At 35.5% G+C, this 16,002-nt stretch overlaps 1 protein-coding gene across 5 annotated transcripts in view; it reads right to left on the bottom strand.

Moving 5' to 3' along the window:
• Positions 1–16,002, bottom strand: part of smog (G-protein coupled receptor 158 smog) — a 100,994-nt gene that overhangs the window by 17,194 nt on the left and 67,798 nt on the right. For all 5 annotated transcript variants that reach the window (XM_036370272.2, XM_036370275.2, XM_036370271.2 and 2 more), the window contains exon 3: positions 13,325–14,900. In XM_036370272.2, the coding sequence (XP_036226165.2) occupies positions 13,325–14,800 (1,476 nt within the window). In that variant the 5' untranslated portion in view covers positions 14,801–14,900. The remainder of the gene's footprint in view (positions 1–13,324; positions 14,901–16,002) is intronic.

Below are 16,002 nucleotides of genomic sequence, written 5' to 3' on the forward strand. Positions count from 1 at the left end.
GTATGCATGTATATGAAGTTGACTTACTCAACTCTAGTAATAAACATATGTCCCCTGTCATAGGTGCTATTTTGCATAAACAATAAATTCATTTACTTTTTTAGTATAACAAAAACTGTAAGTCTACAAATAAAAGAGTTTGAGTATGTATAATAAATATGACAAAACCCAAATAGTGGTGACAGCTTATAGAATAAACAAAATAGCATATAAAGAGATTTTAAAGAGTTTATTTATTAATCATGACTTCGACATGGGTCGAGACCAACATAAGAACATATGCATGCAAAGACTTATCCTTGCCTTCATTTGTATGCAAATCAATCAACCCTATACTCTGGAAGCTTTAATAAATTCATAAAAATGATGTGGTCTAGAAAAAATTCTATGAAAAGCGTTGTGTGTTCTCTATGCAAATTGTGTGTGTTTGTGCATCAAGTACTTTATTAAAAATATATTAGTTAAATGGAAGTGAAACCAATCAAATAACCTTCTCATGTGTAATGAGGAATATAGTTACACATAAATGTTCGCATATATTTATCGCTAGTATATTTAATCAACTTTATGTATAAATTACATCATTAGTATATTAATTTAACTTTGAAATTGTCCTAAAATTTATTTGTTGGAAGAAATATTTGGTTTTCTAATCATTACCTTTTAGGTACTCCTCATTAAATGAATGACGGAAATTGAAAAATATTTTCAAAAGATCTCTATATATTGTAGGCAAAATATTACACATATTTTTTATTTCGATTCAATATGAAAAATTATATAGTTATGAATTTTCAAAATTTCAACGCTCGAAAAAAGTATCTTTAAACATTTGCGATTACGAAAAAAAGTATTTCATTATAAAAATAACTAGTCGGTCTATTGTTAACGATTTTTTCTCAGCTTTTCAATGAGATATAAGGAGAAAACAACGGATATACACTCACACCTCAAGCTACAGAAATAAAAATTTTTAGCTATTACCGACATTTCGACAGACGGATAAGATAATAATTTTCATATCTCTTATGAGTTCTAGAGCTTTTTATTAAACACGTTCAATTATACTTTCTCTTTGGAGCAACAAGCCGCATTAGTATACTTGTATATATTCAAATTTTAAGCTCTTAGATTGTGCGTAAATATTAATTTAGAAATTAGGAATTGAGTGAGCGCTTGTTTCGAATATATCAATGCTCACGACACAAACAAATATTTGTGTAAAGATGTTGGCATATATCTAAGTGCTGTTTTATTTAATGCATGCGTATGACTAAACTCCCTATTTGTTTTACATAAGAAATCTACGTACACAGTTACCATTTCTAGTTAAAAGCAATGCTCCCACTTACTTATGCATAGACCGAAATAGTATTTTATGTAAATAACCATATTTCTAATGTAAAGCTTTTGCGTTTTAAAAGCTTTAATTTAGTCAATCTGCATGTACAGTTGTGGTTGTATTTAAGATTTTGAATGTTTTTAAACATATGCTGTGAGCCTGATCACTTTATTGCTGGCTTTGTTAGGTTAAAACCGCACGACCACTACTCGCTCACCCTTATGGATAGCATATTTACGATTTGAGTGGCTGAAAATGTTTAGGCTTTAAAAACATTTTCGAACAAGCCACTTTTTTGTGAAAATTTAATTTAGGTTAGATAGATATTCTCTCTGATATAAAATTTGCATATAGTTGTAGGCGATCTATTCTGGGTTTGGGCTTGCTAGGAGCAAAATCCAAAATATTAGCCAGGTTGTACGCTCAGATTAATATAAATTATTCATGGAAAAAATTTTTATTGGACTGATATTTTAAACCGGAAATATTACAGTACTCGTATATATTGAAATTAGTATGTTGAGAGAGAAGCAGATAATATTGATAGAACCTGAGTTACAAAAAAGAGTTAATTGTCTTAAAAACAAGAAAAAACGTTAACTTCGGTTGCGCCGAAGCTATAATACCCTTCACAAAAACAAAGGCCCATTACAAGAACTTGATTCCGAACGTTCAATTTGTATGACAGCTATATGATATAGTGATCTGATCTGACCAATTTCTGTGGAGAATAATTTGTTGCCTTAAGCAATAACTCGTGCCTAATTTCGTGAAGATATCTCGTCAAATAAAAAAATGTTCCATGCAAGCACTTTACTCGGATCGTTCAGTTAATATGGCAGCTATATGCTATAGTCATCCGATTCATACAATTTCTTCGAAGATTAGATTAATGCTTTAAATAATAATACATGCCAAATTTCGTGAAGATACCTCGTCAAATTAAAGAGTTTTCCATACAAGCACTTCATTCCGATTGTTCAGTTTGTATGGCAGCTATATGCTATAGTCATCCGATCTAAATAATTTCTTCGGAGATTACAATGTTGCCTTAACTAATAATCCGTGCCAAATTTCGTGAAGATACCTCGTCAAATGAAAGAGTTTTCCATACAAGCACTTGATTCCGATTGTTCAGTTTGTATGGCAGCTATATGCTATAGTGATCCGATATCGGCGGTTCCGACAAATGAGCAGCTTCTTTGTGAGAAAAGTACAGGTGCAAAATTTCAGATCGATATCTCAAAAACTGAGGGACTAGTTCGCGTATATACAGACGGACGGACAGACAGACGGACATGGCTAAATCAACTCAGCTCGTCACGGTGATCATTTATATATATACTTTATATGGTCTCCGACGTTTCCTTCTGGGTGTTACAAACTTCGTGGCAAAATTAATATACCCTGTTCAGGGTATAAAAACTGTCGTATAAAAAGAACATGTATCTACGATATTACTAGTACTAGTTCCCTCTTTTTAACTAAGTTGACCAAAATTTAGAATTTTGCTTACAATCATTGAATTTTTCCACATACATATGTATGCACCTTCTCAGATATGCAGAAACTACTTCGACTAATGAGTGAGAACTTGTATAAAATACAAGGAAAAAGCAACAGTATATAGAGAGAACTTAATTTAAAAGTAAAGACTTTAGAGTAGTGCATGATGTGATGGTAGTAATGAATAGTCGAGAGAAGTAAAATAAAACAAGCTCGAACAAGAAAAAATATTAAAGTGTGTCGTGTGCTTGAAGGAAAGGACAGAACATAAGTTAAAAACATGGCTTTGATATGTTGATCAAATTGAAAGACGTTTCGCTCTCCAGGAGTTTGGAGAAATAAAAAACAAAATGCATACTAAAAGTAACTATATACATGCATATGTACATATACATAGGTGATAATTGCAGGTGGTAGTGTGCAGTTTGTAGGAAAAGACGAATACGCAAAAAATAGTACAGAATGAGAAAAATCCATGAAAAATGGTAAACAAGTGTCAAGGGTGTCATCAAATGGCTCAACGGCTCTTACCGTTGTTCTACCTATGCACCTCTGTGCATGTACATATGTATGTATGGTATGTGCGAGTGTTTATGTTGGTTTTCAAGCGCTCAGTCCATTATTCTTCGTCATACTGTTATTTATTTTTGTCGTTGTTGTTGTTTTTACAGCTGCGACAAATGTTGAGTGGCTTTTTATGTAATCAGTTTTGTTTGGGCATTGTGGCCAGTGTCGTTACCTACTCTCATAAGTACGTAGCGACTTTTACGGTAGAACTTGTTTTTGTTTTATGCATTTTTTGTCGCTCACTTTTCCTCTTTACCCCCCAAACTGGCCGTTGTGCTTCTGCTATTTATTTATTTTACTAGTTATACGTACTGTTGTGCATAATAAATCCTTTTACTATCTTTCAATGGCCCAACAAGTGTACTCTATGGATACGTAGCGGTATGAGAGACGGTGCAGTTATGTGAACAAAAATTCATTTGTGGCCACTTTTGTGCATCTGTATACAGCATGGTTTTGTTTTTGAAGCGCATAATACAAAAATGACAAAAAGCCATAGCTTCAAACAATGCAGAAATTCGATGTTGAGTTGCAGTTGAAGTTGTTGTTGCAGTACTCATTGTTGCATGAAAAAGTAATTAATTCGACAAATGACAATAGGAAGCGCTCTATAAAAAGCTCTTAGGAATTTGGAATAGATTCTTTGACGCATACATAGTGTAGTTTTTTCACTCAAGCTATTTTTAAACAAGCCAATGGAGATTTGAGATTAGTTGTTAGCGAGTGGCAAAAGCACAAGTTTCATAATTACGCTGAAGATACTCAATAACACAGGTAACATTTTAGGTTTTTATACGCTGAACAGAAGGAAACCTTGGAGACTCTATAAAGTGTATAAATAAATGATCAGCGTGGCGAGCTGACTCGATTTAGCTATGCCCGTCTATTCACCATCCGTCCGACTGTATATACGCGAGGGATTAGCATCAGTTTTGAGTAATCGAACTGAAATTTCGCACGCGCTCTTTTCGCCCCAAGAAGCTGCTCCTTTGTTGGAATCGATAAATATACCGTTATCGGACCCCTATAGCATATAGCTGCCATACAAACTGATCGATCAGAATCAAGATCTTGTATGGAAAACTTTTTATTTGACAATCTTAAAATTTTATCTTCACGAAATTCGGCACAGATTATTATCGAATAAAAAAACAAAAATTGTTTTTCCTTATTAAGGGGTATTCTAGCCTTAAAATTTTAAAAAATCTAATGTTTCATGTTTTGGCAGTTCAGATATTCAAAAATATCTCTCTAAAAGGATTTTTCGAAGTTCCAATTATTTTCAATTTTTACTATTTTGAAAAAGTTCGAAACAGTCGAATAAAAAAGGTAAACAAATGTTTTTTTGAGACAGTTTAAATTTCATGAGATTTTTTTTCCAACTTTTCCGTAGTTCCAGACATTGCGACATTATTCTAGATTAATAATTTGTTTTTTGGTTTCAGATTGCTAGGAGGGTTGAAACCGTGGGTATATATATGGGTTCAAATATTAATAGCCAGTGGCAATTTAAAGAAACAAAAATTACAACGTAGAATAAAAAATGTGGAAAACGGTTGGCCTCAAGGGCCATCCCTGCAACTTCCCTCTAATTTCATACGCTAACTTTCAAATTTCGATTTTTTCACTGCTTTTGAGCTCTTCGAAATTTTTCGTTTTCGATATCTAGCAAGTAAATCAACCGATTTCGACCCGGTTTGCGGCAAACGATGTGTTTCTTCAAGGTTTAGAACTGATCAGTTTTTGGTGTCGATCGGTCAAGTCGTTTGGAAAAAATTCGAAAAACACGATTTTTCAAAATTTTTATTTTTGAGATTTCTCGAAATCTACTGGTCCGATTGGGTCCAAACTTACACGAAATTCAAGTGCAATGAAACCCTTTGGAATGCCGTTTAGTTTATTCAAATCGGTTGAGCAGTTTAATAGTTATAAGAGGGTCACATACATCCAAACACACACACATACAGACATACGGACATCATCGTAGAAATGTTCGGGGAAGCTTCCTCGACCCTCAGAACGTCGAGATCTGTTGAGAACTCGATTTTTGCAAAATGGGGTGAAACCAATATCTTCCCAATTTTTAGAAAATTTTCCATTTTCTTAGCGGGAAGTTAAAAAAAATAAACTGACAAATTGCTTTCTTTTAAGTTAAAAAACGACGATTTGAGAACTTAAAATTAATATTGAATTTTTTTTAAGCTATTCACACAAATACACCGCGGTGGGTACCCGGTTACTAACATAAGGGTTAAGTAAAGCTTAAGCTTAAGTAAAGCCGGTATTCTAGTTTACAGGAATGCATTTCAGGTAATTTTTGTAGTTTCCTTAATCCCCCTTGAACGTTGCTTATATAAAATATGACTGCGTGGCAATCCTAATTAAATCAAACATTTTAAAATAAATGCAAAAATTAAAAAAATTTCTAATTTTTAAGTTTTGTTTACTAAGCTAGCTAAACCATTTCACTAATTCGAGTACATATAATTATATCCCGATGACAGTTCTCAGTAATTACTTTGCTTCTCGCACTTCCATTTTCTATACTCATTATCGCTTATTATTTTTAGCGCTTGCTAAGCTATTCAGTATCACTGCCATGGATATGCTTCTAAAAATAATATAGTAGAACTGTGTATATGTATGTTTAACTCAACTTATTTCCAGCGAAATGCTTGAAAGATTGTTTTTCTTTTCCCAGCGATTTCTCCTTATTTCTATCATATGTATTCTTATGCTTTTTGCTTGTTTACCAAATTTAATTAATGAAATTTTTGCGAAACTATGTGGACTAGGAGTTTGTATAAAATCCAAAAAGATAATACATAAAGCAACAAAATGCAAGAGCTATTTTGATGAAAATCATAAAATTCTTCGAAGCTTTCATGAAAACACTGGATAATGAAATAAGATTCACATAAAAACCAAAAGTGATATATACAATATGCACATAACTACAAACAAATATGGTACAGGAGTTGGTTTATGGCAAGCATAAAAGCTAAAGGTCTCGACATAAAAGCGAAAAATGTAAGATGTGAACAGCCTAAACTTATGCAGGATTCACAACCCAGATACAAATCTAACTTTTCGCAGTATAGTACTATATCAGAACAACGCTTAAAATATTGTAGAAAATAGTATAGAAAGAAAAGCAAACCATTAAATTAACATTAAATTTTATTTGACATTTCATTTACTTGATGAATTACTCAATCTTTATGTTTACGATCTTCTTTTAAGCTGACACTACTAAGTCTTAAATAGTCACTATTCATTTTGTAACGCCTTTTTACTTTATTTCTTCTCATAAAAATCAATTCATCTTTCACCGTTTATGCTTTCCCTCGCGTCAACTTACTGCGCTTAGTGCCATCCTTAAGACGCTCTCCAATTAACTATTTAAATACTGTCGAGAAGAAGCGCTTAAAGTACCTTCTACAAGTAAATGGATATTCAAGCATTAATCACATTTATTTAAATGAACTCAAGTGAATAGAATGCACTTTCGAGGCAAATTTACAGAGCTCACTGCGTTGGAGGGTGTTCGGTGTGGCAAGTGGTGCTCATTTGTGGACACAACCGCCACTTTGGGGAGTTATTTGTGAGCACAGTGAGCTGTTCAAATATATAATCATATATATTTTACATATACATGTAATATATGTGTGTACATAACATTGATGCGTATTATTTGTGCAGAGAATTGACAGCTGCAAAGGGATTTGTTAGCAACAAACATGTAATTAGAGAATGTGGTAAATTTGGGAAAAATTGTCAAAAATATAAATTATATAATAATGGCAGAAAATTCATAATATTTTGGGCGCTTAGAGCTTATTACATAAAAATATATGTGTAAATCATACTAAATAATGTCACTGATATATAATATGATACACATATACACATATGTATATATATAATTTATACGATTTTTGGTTTTATTTTACAAAACTACAATTCAGTCTTTCAGACCGAAATTGTTGGCATAACGGCAAGTTCTTAAGCCTTCGAGAGGACAGCCAAGGGGCAATTGGGGCTATCCGTAGCGCTTAAGCATTCAGGCAATAACTAGGTTCTCAGCAGCTCTCTCTAGAAGAAAACGAAAAGCCAGACGATTTGACCCGCTCGTTTGCAGTGAGGAACACAATTTCCCTAAGCTACCCTAGAGAAACATCTCAAGTCTTGGAACACTAGCAACCCAGGGCATACCACAAAGTCATTTTGGGGTAGTGTCGATGGTGGACAGACCTAAAAGCTTCTACTTCTAGGCAAAAGGGAACTTAGTAATATTATAGGGGTCATCACAGAGCACCTACCTTTTAGATCCCACCTTCCGAAAATTGTAAAATGTATTCGACGGAATGCAGACCATGTGTGGAGGATAAGGCCTGCGCCTCCCTTTTCCACTAACCAACCACAACGCATACTTCAGCGTGTCAGGGAGGCATTCTGCTTTAAACAAAATTTGAATTGAATAGAATCCCATTAAAATTATCTAATTTACCCAACTTTTCGCTTTCTAAATTACTAAAATTTATGCCAAGTGCCTTAATTATCGCCAGACGGACACTGAAAACTGTTTTTGAGTTGAGAATAAAAAAATTCACATTTCATGGACTGTGACCCTCAACAAAGGCTACGTCTTGTCTTAGAACTTCAATTGCAGAGGTTAGGCCTAAAATTATTTTTTGAGTATAAAAAAGTGTTACTTTGAAAAACAAAGAAACAAAGTTGGTTCGAAAATCTTAAATCTAGACATATGTATTTCGAAATAGGGTTGCCAACTGCTGGAAAAATGTGGAAAAAACTAAAAGTATTATATTACGAAATACATGGAAATGTAAAGAGAGGTCAAAAATAAACGATAGGGTTTTCATTTGAAAGATAATATGGTGATTTTTTAAAATCACCCGCCTATAGCAAAAGTTTGAAGTATTTAATTTACAAATTTAGCTTATAACCTTAGTTTCAAAGAGGACATATGTTCTAAAGGGCATATACCAGTAGATTTATCGCTTTTTATTCATTTAGCTTAAATAAAGTCATGTTTTTTTTAGTCGTATAATGCCGAAGCCATCAATATACTTCAACTGTTACTGGTACTTGATGCATTTGAGTTTCTCTCTCAAGCTTCTCGATTGAAGCACTGTCGGAAGTGAGCTCATTACGTATTTGAGCACAAGAGAGTATATTACTTTACACAGCTATAAGAGAACAGAAGTGTGTGCTTATGTAATGCTTTCGTTCATTTGCGACTTCGCGGTTTCATTAACATCTTTTAATTACCTTTTTGGCAGCTTTGACGGGAACACGAGTACCCCAGTGAGTATTCGTGCGTACATCACCATATCCATACATACATACATACATATATACACACATACTATACATATACATAAGTACATATGTAAGTACATAGCGCACACTATACTTAAACAAATAGCAAACGTGTGCACAAGGTTGTTAGCGCCAACACTCGGCTGACTTATGTACATATGTATTGTATGTGTGCATTAGCAAAGCCTTACGCACGTGTGCTTGTTGCAAACAAATTTTGCGCATCGTTGCAACTGTGTCAGATATATCGGCGCTTGAGGCATATACAACAACAAAATCAACAACATCGCTGCCTATTACACGCAAGTGCAATCGAAACATCTGCCAATGTCAACGGTGGCAAAACACACACTCATCCAAACACGCGCATGCACATATGTGTGAGTGCAAGCATTTAGTGGATTTTCGTACCTCACGTTGCCTGGCAAAAAACTAATATTTACGCATGGCTAAGCGTTGCAATCATCAAATGGTTAGTTTTTGTTGCTGGAGCGCAGAGAATGAGTGTGGCTGCAACATATGTTGCAACTTGAAATTATAAACAGCCATACATATTACCTATAACATATGTACGTATTTATTAGAGCATATATTTACATTAGTATGTACGTGGAACGTGTGATGTAAATTAAGTTGTATAAGGGCTAGATCAGAACCTGTTCTTTTGCGTTAATACTGCTTTATGAGAATTAATAAAAAGATATCGGAGGTAAATTTTTCATTTTATAAAAAGTAATATATAAATTCAAAAAGTAGCATAAAAGCGTCTTAAAGGGCCTTGATCTTGATTTTGATAGGTCAGTATGTATGGCAGCTATATGCGCTAGTGGTCCGATCAGGAAAATATAATCGGAGATTCTAGCATTGCCTTGGACTATAATTAAGGCCAAATTTCATAAAGATATCTTGTTACATTAAAAAGCTTTTTATAGAAGGACTTGATTTTGATAGCTCCGGTTGTATGGCAGCTATACGATATAGTGGTCCGATCTGAAAAATTTGTGCAGAGATTGTAGCGCTATCTTGGATAATTATCTATGACAAATTTCGTAAAGTTATCTTGTCAAATAAAAGCGTTTTATATATAAGGGCTTGATTTTGATCCATCAATTTGTGTTACAGCATTATACCATAGTGCTCCGATATCGATGGTTCCGACAAATCAGCAGCTTGTGAGGTGAAATGGTGTTTGCGAAATTTCAGAGCGATATCTCAAAACTGAGAGTCTATTTCGCGCATATACTTTAAGTTCTAATAAAAACCGTTAATTTATGGTCTAAAGATAATGAATCATCAATATGAAAAGTGTAAACTACGTAATACTTAGCCAATAACAAATATATATATGAGATATCAACTTTGTTCACTTTGACAGTTTGTAATGTCTAAATCAGCTGTGATATATATCCCTACTGACAAACAGATGGCGGCAAATCAAAGTCGCACAGGGTGCTTTCGAGTAGATTAGCTTTAAATCTTTACGCTGACGAAACTAACCAGTGTCATTTAATATTTTATGTTTTATCTCAATAATCTACTCAACAGCCTAAATCTCGTGATTAAGTGTCGGCCGAAACATAGTATAATTGTCTGACTGACTTAACTAATCAAAATAGGGATATGGCTTGATTTAAAGTTTTTAGTGCTCCTTAGTACATACCAAGTTTTGTGGTTATTTATCTAGCACTAAGTAGACGTGAAGTAGCGCCGCTAGGTCTATAAAAAAAATTCTGTAACTTGAAATTTTTAAGCTCCTTCGAACTCTTTCACCCAACTACATCTGCAGCCTAACTTCCTTCATTACCTTTAGTATCTAAAACCCTAGTATAGCATACTGATATTTGGTTATGATTAGAAAAATAAGCTTGTCAAAGCATTTCATTACTTTTTTAAAACTCAAAGCAATTTGTAACACTTCAAAGGAAATATCGCAATTTAGAGAGCAACAGTTTTTAGCACTTAAAAAATGCAGAAATTCTTAACCAACCAAGCATTATCTTGTAGGAACACTCATGAAATGCAGAAATAAAAGACATGTGCGAAAATACAAAATGTTTTTGTTATTGCTTTAGTTAAGTAAATCTGTGCATGTTTGAGTTCTAGCGTAAGAGTTCATATGCGTTCGCCCCAGTTTAAGTATTTATATTGCACATGTAGCTGCATATGGAAGTAAATATAGACCTTAGCTATACTTGTAGTACATAGCAGCAGCAACAAAAACCAATACAAGTAGAAATAGTGCCACATCGATGGGAAAATGTCAACATTTCCTGCTCATTGCCATACAAACGAAATGAAATTTTACAAGTACCCATGGGGCATAATATTAAAGTGTATCTAGATAGAAAGCTGCGATGTAATAACCAAAGCATCTGCAAACATACACACATACCTATGTATGCAAATATGAGTTTATATATATGCTAGTGTTGCAAAATGTTTGAAATTAAGGTAAAAAGAGGATATATGCACTATAACGGAAGCTAACGGAAGCATTTTATGAAAATATCTGAAGCAAAGAGTGAAGTGTTTACAGGCAGATACATAGCAGGAGATAAGAAAGTACGAAAATATATATATTTGCGTAGCGGCAGACAGGTGCTTCTAGGCAAGTACATACACATTTACATACTAACATATATGTACATATGCATATATGGATATATGCACAAAAGCTATAAGACAAATATATGTATTATAAAGTATGTATGTATGTGCTGTGTGTGTGCTACGAAAATAGCCAACCGAAAATTGTTTAATGCAACAAATCTCTGCGCTTCACTTCTCTGCTTCATACGCAGTCGAAGTTAAGCACCAAAATCACTTAACTTGTTCCAGATAAGCGTATGTAATTCGTATGTGTATTTACGGAGTTTCTATGCAGTGCAAGTTTGCAAATTTGCATTTATGTTACAATGGAGCAAAGATGCTGTGGAGGGTGGAGGCATAATTGCTTATCTAATCAGTGTTGATTGTAATGTGCATACGTAATATATTTTCCAGGCAATAATGTTAGACCACACTCCAGCTTAGTTACTTACTTCACTACATACCACAGTTCTTTGTCGTAATATTTGGCATAGTTGTGGTTTTGAATGCTTCAACTTGTGCGTCATTGAAATTCATGGCACAAAACAATTTTCTACTTTCGCAACATGTTGTACATGAGTACAATATTGTAGTTTTGTATATATACATATATGTATATCGGGATATCTGGTGGTTGATATAGGGTTATATATATTTATAATTATCCATTATTTTCCCAGTAGATGTCTTTAGTAATCTCAATCGCTATAAATGCGATAGAGTTACGTTATATGGCATTAGAAAGATAAGATTTGGTGGTACTACTACTATTATTACTAATACCACTACTATTACTAATACTACTACTAATACTACTACTACTATTACTACCTCAGACAGTTTTGTAATTGCCCGACTCAGTATTGTTTCAACACGCGTCAAAGGTGGACACCAGAAAAAGAAATTACGCCATATCTTAAAATTTTTGTCCGTAAAGTGAAAGCGCAAGCCAGGCGACTGTAAATGTGAATAGTATTTATGGTGCTGATAGTGTAACAGCTAATCTTGCGCAATTTGGATTTCGTCGATTTCGTTCCGTTCGATAATTTTGATGTGAGAACCACGTTCCGGCAAGCCAATTGTTGAAAATATCGATAAAATAACGGAAATCATCGAGTCCGTTTGTCAGTTTCGATTGCCCAGGAGCTTAGCACTGTACAAAAGTCGTTTGGAACCATTTACATAAGGCTGGATGCAAAAGAGTAGCTCGATTGATGACCGAGTTAACGCAAAAACCCACAGAGATCGAATTTTCACGTGAAAATCGCTGCTGCAGCGTAACATTTGAGAAGCGGAAAGTTCATGGTGATGAAAAGTGGATCACATACGACAACGGCAAGCGAAAACAGTTGTGGTAGGATCGCAGTGTCGCGCAAACGGTGACCAAGCCGGAATTGGGGGTCAGTAAGGTTTTGCTTGGGATTGGCAGATAATCATCTACTACGAGCTGCACCCCTACGGCCGAACTCTTAATTCGGACCAATACTGTCAGCAATTAGACAGGAAACAATCGCCCAGAAGCAGAAGCGGAAAGTTTTGTCCAACAGGAAAGGAGGTGTGTTTCATCAGAACAACGCCTGGCCAAACATAACGATAGTAACTCGCCAGAATCTACGGGACCTTAGTTATGAGTTTCTTGTGTATCCACCTTATAGTCCGGCCCTTGCATGGCAAGACCTGATTACTACCTGTCCCTGACTATGTCGCATAATATTGCTGGTGAAAAGGTCACCTCAAGAGAAGCGATTGAAAATCGACCAGCAACAAATTATCGAACAAAACGGATTTAGTTTTACTAGACCTTATATAACATTAAAAAATTCCGAAATATAGTTCTATAAAATGTATTTCCGCGAATGTGTAAAAATTTAGAAATTCTCTGGGCTAAAACAATCGAAGTTTTTTACCTATACCTCGGCAATTCATGGTTACCATAAAATTATAAAAAGTAAAAAAAAAAAATGAAACCGCACTTACCGGTTCGGGTGGCACCTCCTCCAACACTTTAGGTTCACACTTCTCTTCGGTATTGTCCGCTGCTGCGGTGACGTTTTTAGTCGCTACGCTACTGATGTTAGCGGCGGTAGCACCTGCAATGTAGGCGGTTGGCGTTACCGTCGTTGATGCAAGCTTAGTGGTTGCACTGCGTTTGGTGACATGTTTGTGCAATAACTGCATAGCCAACACATCGTCGCTGGGCATCGGAACCACATTGTCAACTGTTGGCCTTATGTCGGCTAAATGCAACTTTGACTCAACGAGAAAGGATGTTGGTTGTTCTTCTACGCCCGCGCTTTGATAATGGCGCTGTGATGTGGAGTATTCGCGGTCAAGCTGTTGTTGCTGCCTCTCAGCCGCATGTTGCACACGTCGATAGAACATAAGCAACTGCTTTTCATTGCTATTCAATTTTCTAGCGGCAACCTGCTGTGACAGCTGTTGGTCCTCATCGTATAGTTCTTCCTGCTCGGACGTCAGCTCCTCCTGTTCAAGTTCCTCGGGTTGTGGAGGTGGTGCTGCTACTTCTGCCATTGCCGCCGTCTCATCATCATTATCCAACAGGTTAATGCGTTTTACCTGTACCTGCACCAATGCATCAGCATCCGCATCCGCGTAGCCATCCGTCCCCACACCCTCGTCTGCCTCTGTGGGAAATTTGTAACGCGTTAGTCTCGGCTGAAATGTTGTTGCGCTGGCACTCAAAATGGCCGCTTGTACAGCGGATGCTTGGCTCAGAAAAGCGGCAGCGGTGACAGTTGCGGCGGTGCTCAACATCCCATGTTGCAGTAGCTTTGGCGTTGGGCTGAACACGCCGCTACTTGCCGCAGCTCTGCTTGCCGCTACGTTTGTTGTTGCTGTTGGTGTGAATTGTGCGGCACTGAGTAAGGCCAACAACCAAAGTATTGGAAATTGTTTTCTACAACAACCTGCAACTGCAGCGAGTGCTTTCGCTTTCGTCACTGCCGCGACCGCTAATGTCGCTGTCACGTCCGCCAGGCTTCGGGAAATGGCAGCTGCTGTGAAGCGCACAAATTCGTTTACCACATTAGGATTTGGTGATGTGCTTGAACTTTGTGGCGTTGGTGGCGATGTGGCTACGTTCGCCAACAATGGTGGCATCGGCCATCGATGATGATTTATGGGTAATAATTTAGGATGTTGCTGTAACGCACTTCGCTGCTGCTGTCGTTCAACATTTTGTTTTGGCTTTTGCACCGTTTTCAGCTGCTGCGGTGTAATTACTGTATGTTTTTCATTTGTGTATTGTTTTTGTTGTATTCGCTGTAATCGTAGGTGGTTTGTTCTTTCGTTTTGGTTTTGGTGGCATTTCCGTTGGGTTTGTTGCAGCACTTCAAATAGTTGTTGTAGCTGATTTTGCTGTTGTTTTTGTGTTTGTTGTTGCTGTTGTGGTTCTTTAGTAGCTTGCCACTGACATTTCCCCCGCACTTCCATATCCGTAACAATATATTAGCGTTTAAATAATTTTAATTGTGTTGCAAGTGATTTAGTTTTCACAGTTACCGTTGCTATGGCGTAGCCACTGGAGTTGTGTCTGCAATAAATTGAGAGGAGAACGTGTTATTTCATGGATTTAAAAAAAGTTTTATAATATTATATTTATAACCTGAACTAGGTATACTAAGTTTGCCACGAAGTTTATAACAATCGAAAGGAAACGTCGACGACCCTATAAAATATTATATATAATATATATAAATCATCAGCATGAGCAGCTGATTTTATGTAATTATGTCCGTCTGTCTGTCTGTCTGTCAGTTTGTTTGTGTATATACGCAAACTAGTCCCTCAGTTTTTGAGATATCGATTTAAAGTTTTAAACAGTTCTTTTTTCATCACGAAGCTGCTTATTTGTCAGAACCGCTGATATCGGACCACTATAGTATATAGCAGCCATCTAAAACTGAACCATCCGTATCAAGTGCTTGTGTTATCCGAAGAAATTGTTCAGATTAGACTACTATAGCATATAGCTGCCATACAAAGTAAAAATCAAGTTGTTGTGTGGAAAATTTTTTTATATGACGAGATATCTTCACCAAATTTGGGATGGGTTATTGTATAAGGCAATGATGCAACATCCAAATTCTTGTAAAGAATCTTTTGTTTTTCTGAAGGGTATTATGGCTTCGGTGCAATGCAAAATAACGTTTTTTCTTGTAGTCAGGAAGTTAAGCAAGTTCAAATAAAAACTTTAGTATCTCAACATATTTTTCTAAAAGTAGCGTTACTCTACCCATGCAGTATGACTTCTGCATATTTTTTTCAACTCTTACAATGGTCTGTGCGGCTGAGATCTCGACTTGTCGAAAGTGTAATTATTGTTTTAATCGATAAACGTGACTTCTTTTTAGACTAATTTAAGATTTTGATGATTTAACTTTAAGTTTGCGATGAAGTCTTTTAATGTCAAAAATATATTAACTGCCGAAATTCAACTGTATAGGCAAATAGCACAATATATATAATATTAAATTTTCTGTATTAGAAATTCGATTTGATCTCATTACTTCACACCTTTAGGCACATACATATACAATAAACACTCTCAACACCGTTACCATTAAGTTAATTACCAACTGAAAATTATAATATGCCCTCGAGCGCAGTGAATGAAAAATAAATTTACGCCTGAA

This window comes from Bactrocera oleae, chromosome 3 (assembly GCF_042242935.1).
Source record: "Bactrocera oleae isolate idBacOlea1 chromosome 3, idBacOlea1, whole genome shotgun sequence".
NCBI classification, from domain to species: Eukaryota; Metazoa; Arthropoda; class Insecta; order Diptera; family Tephritidae; genus Bactrocera; species Bactrocera oleae.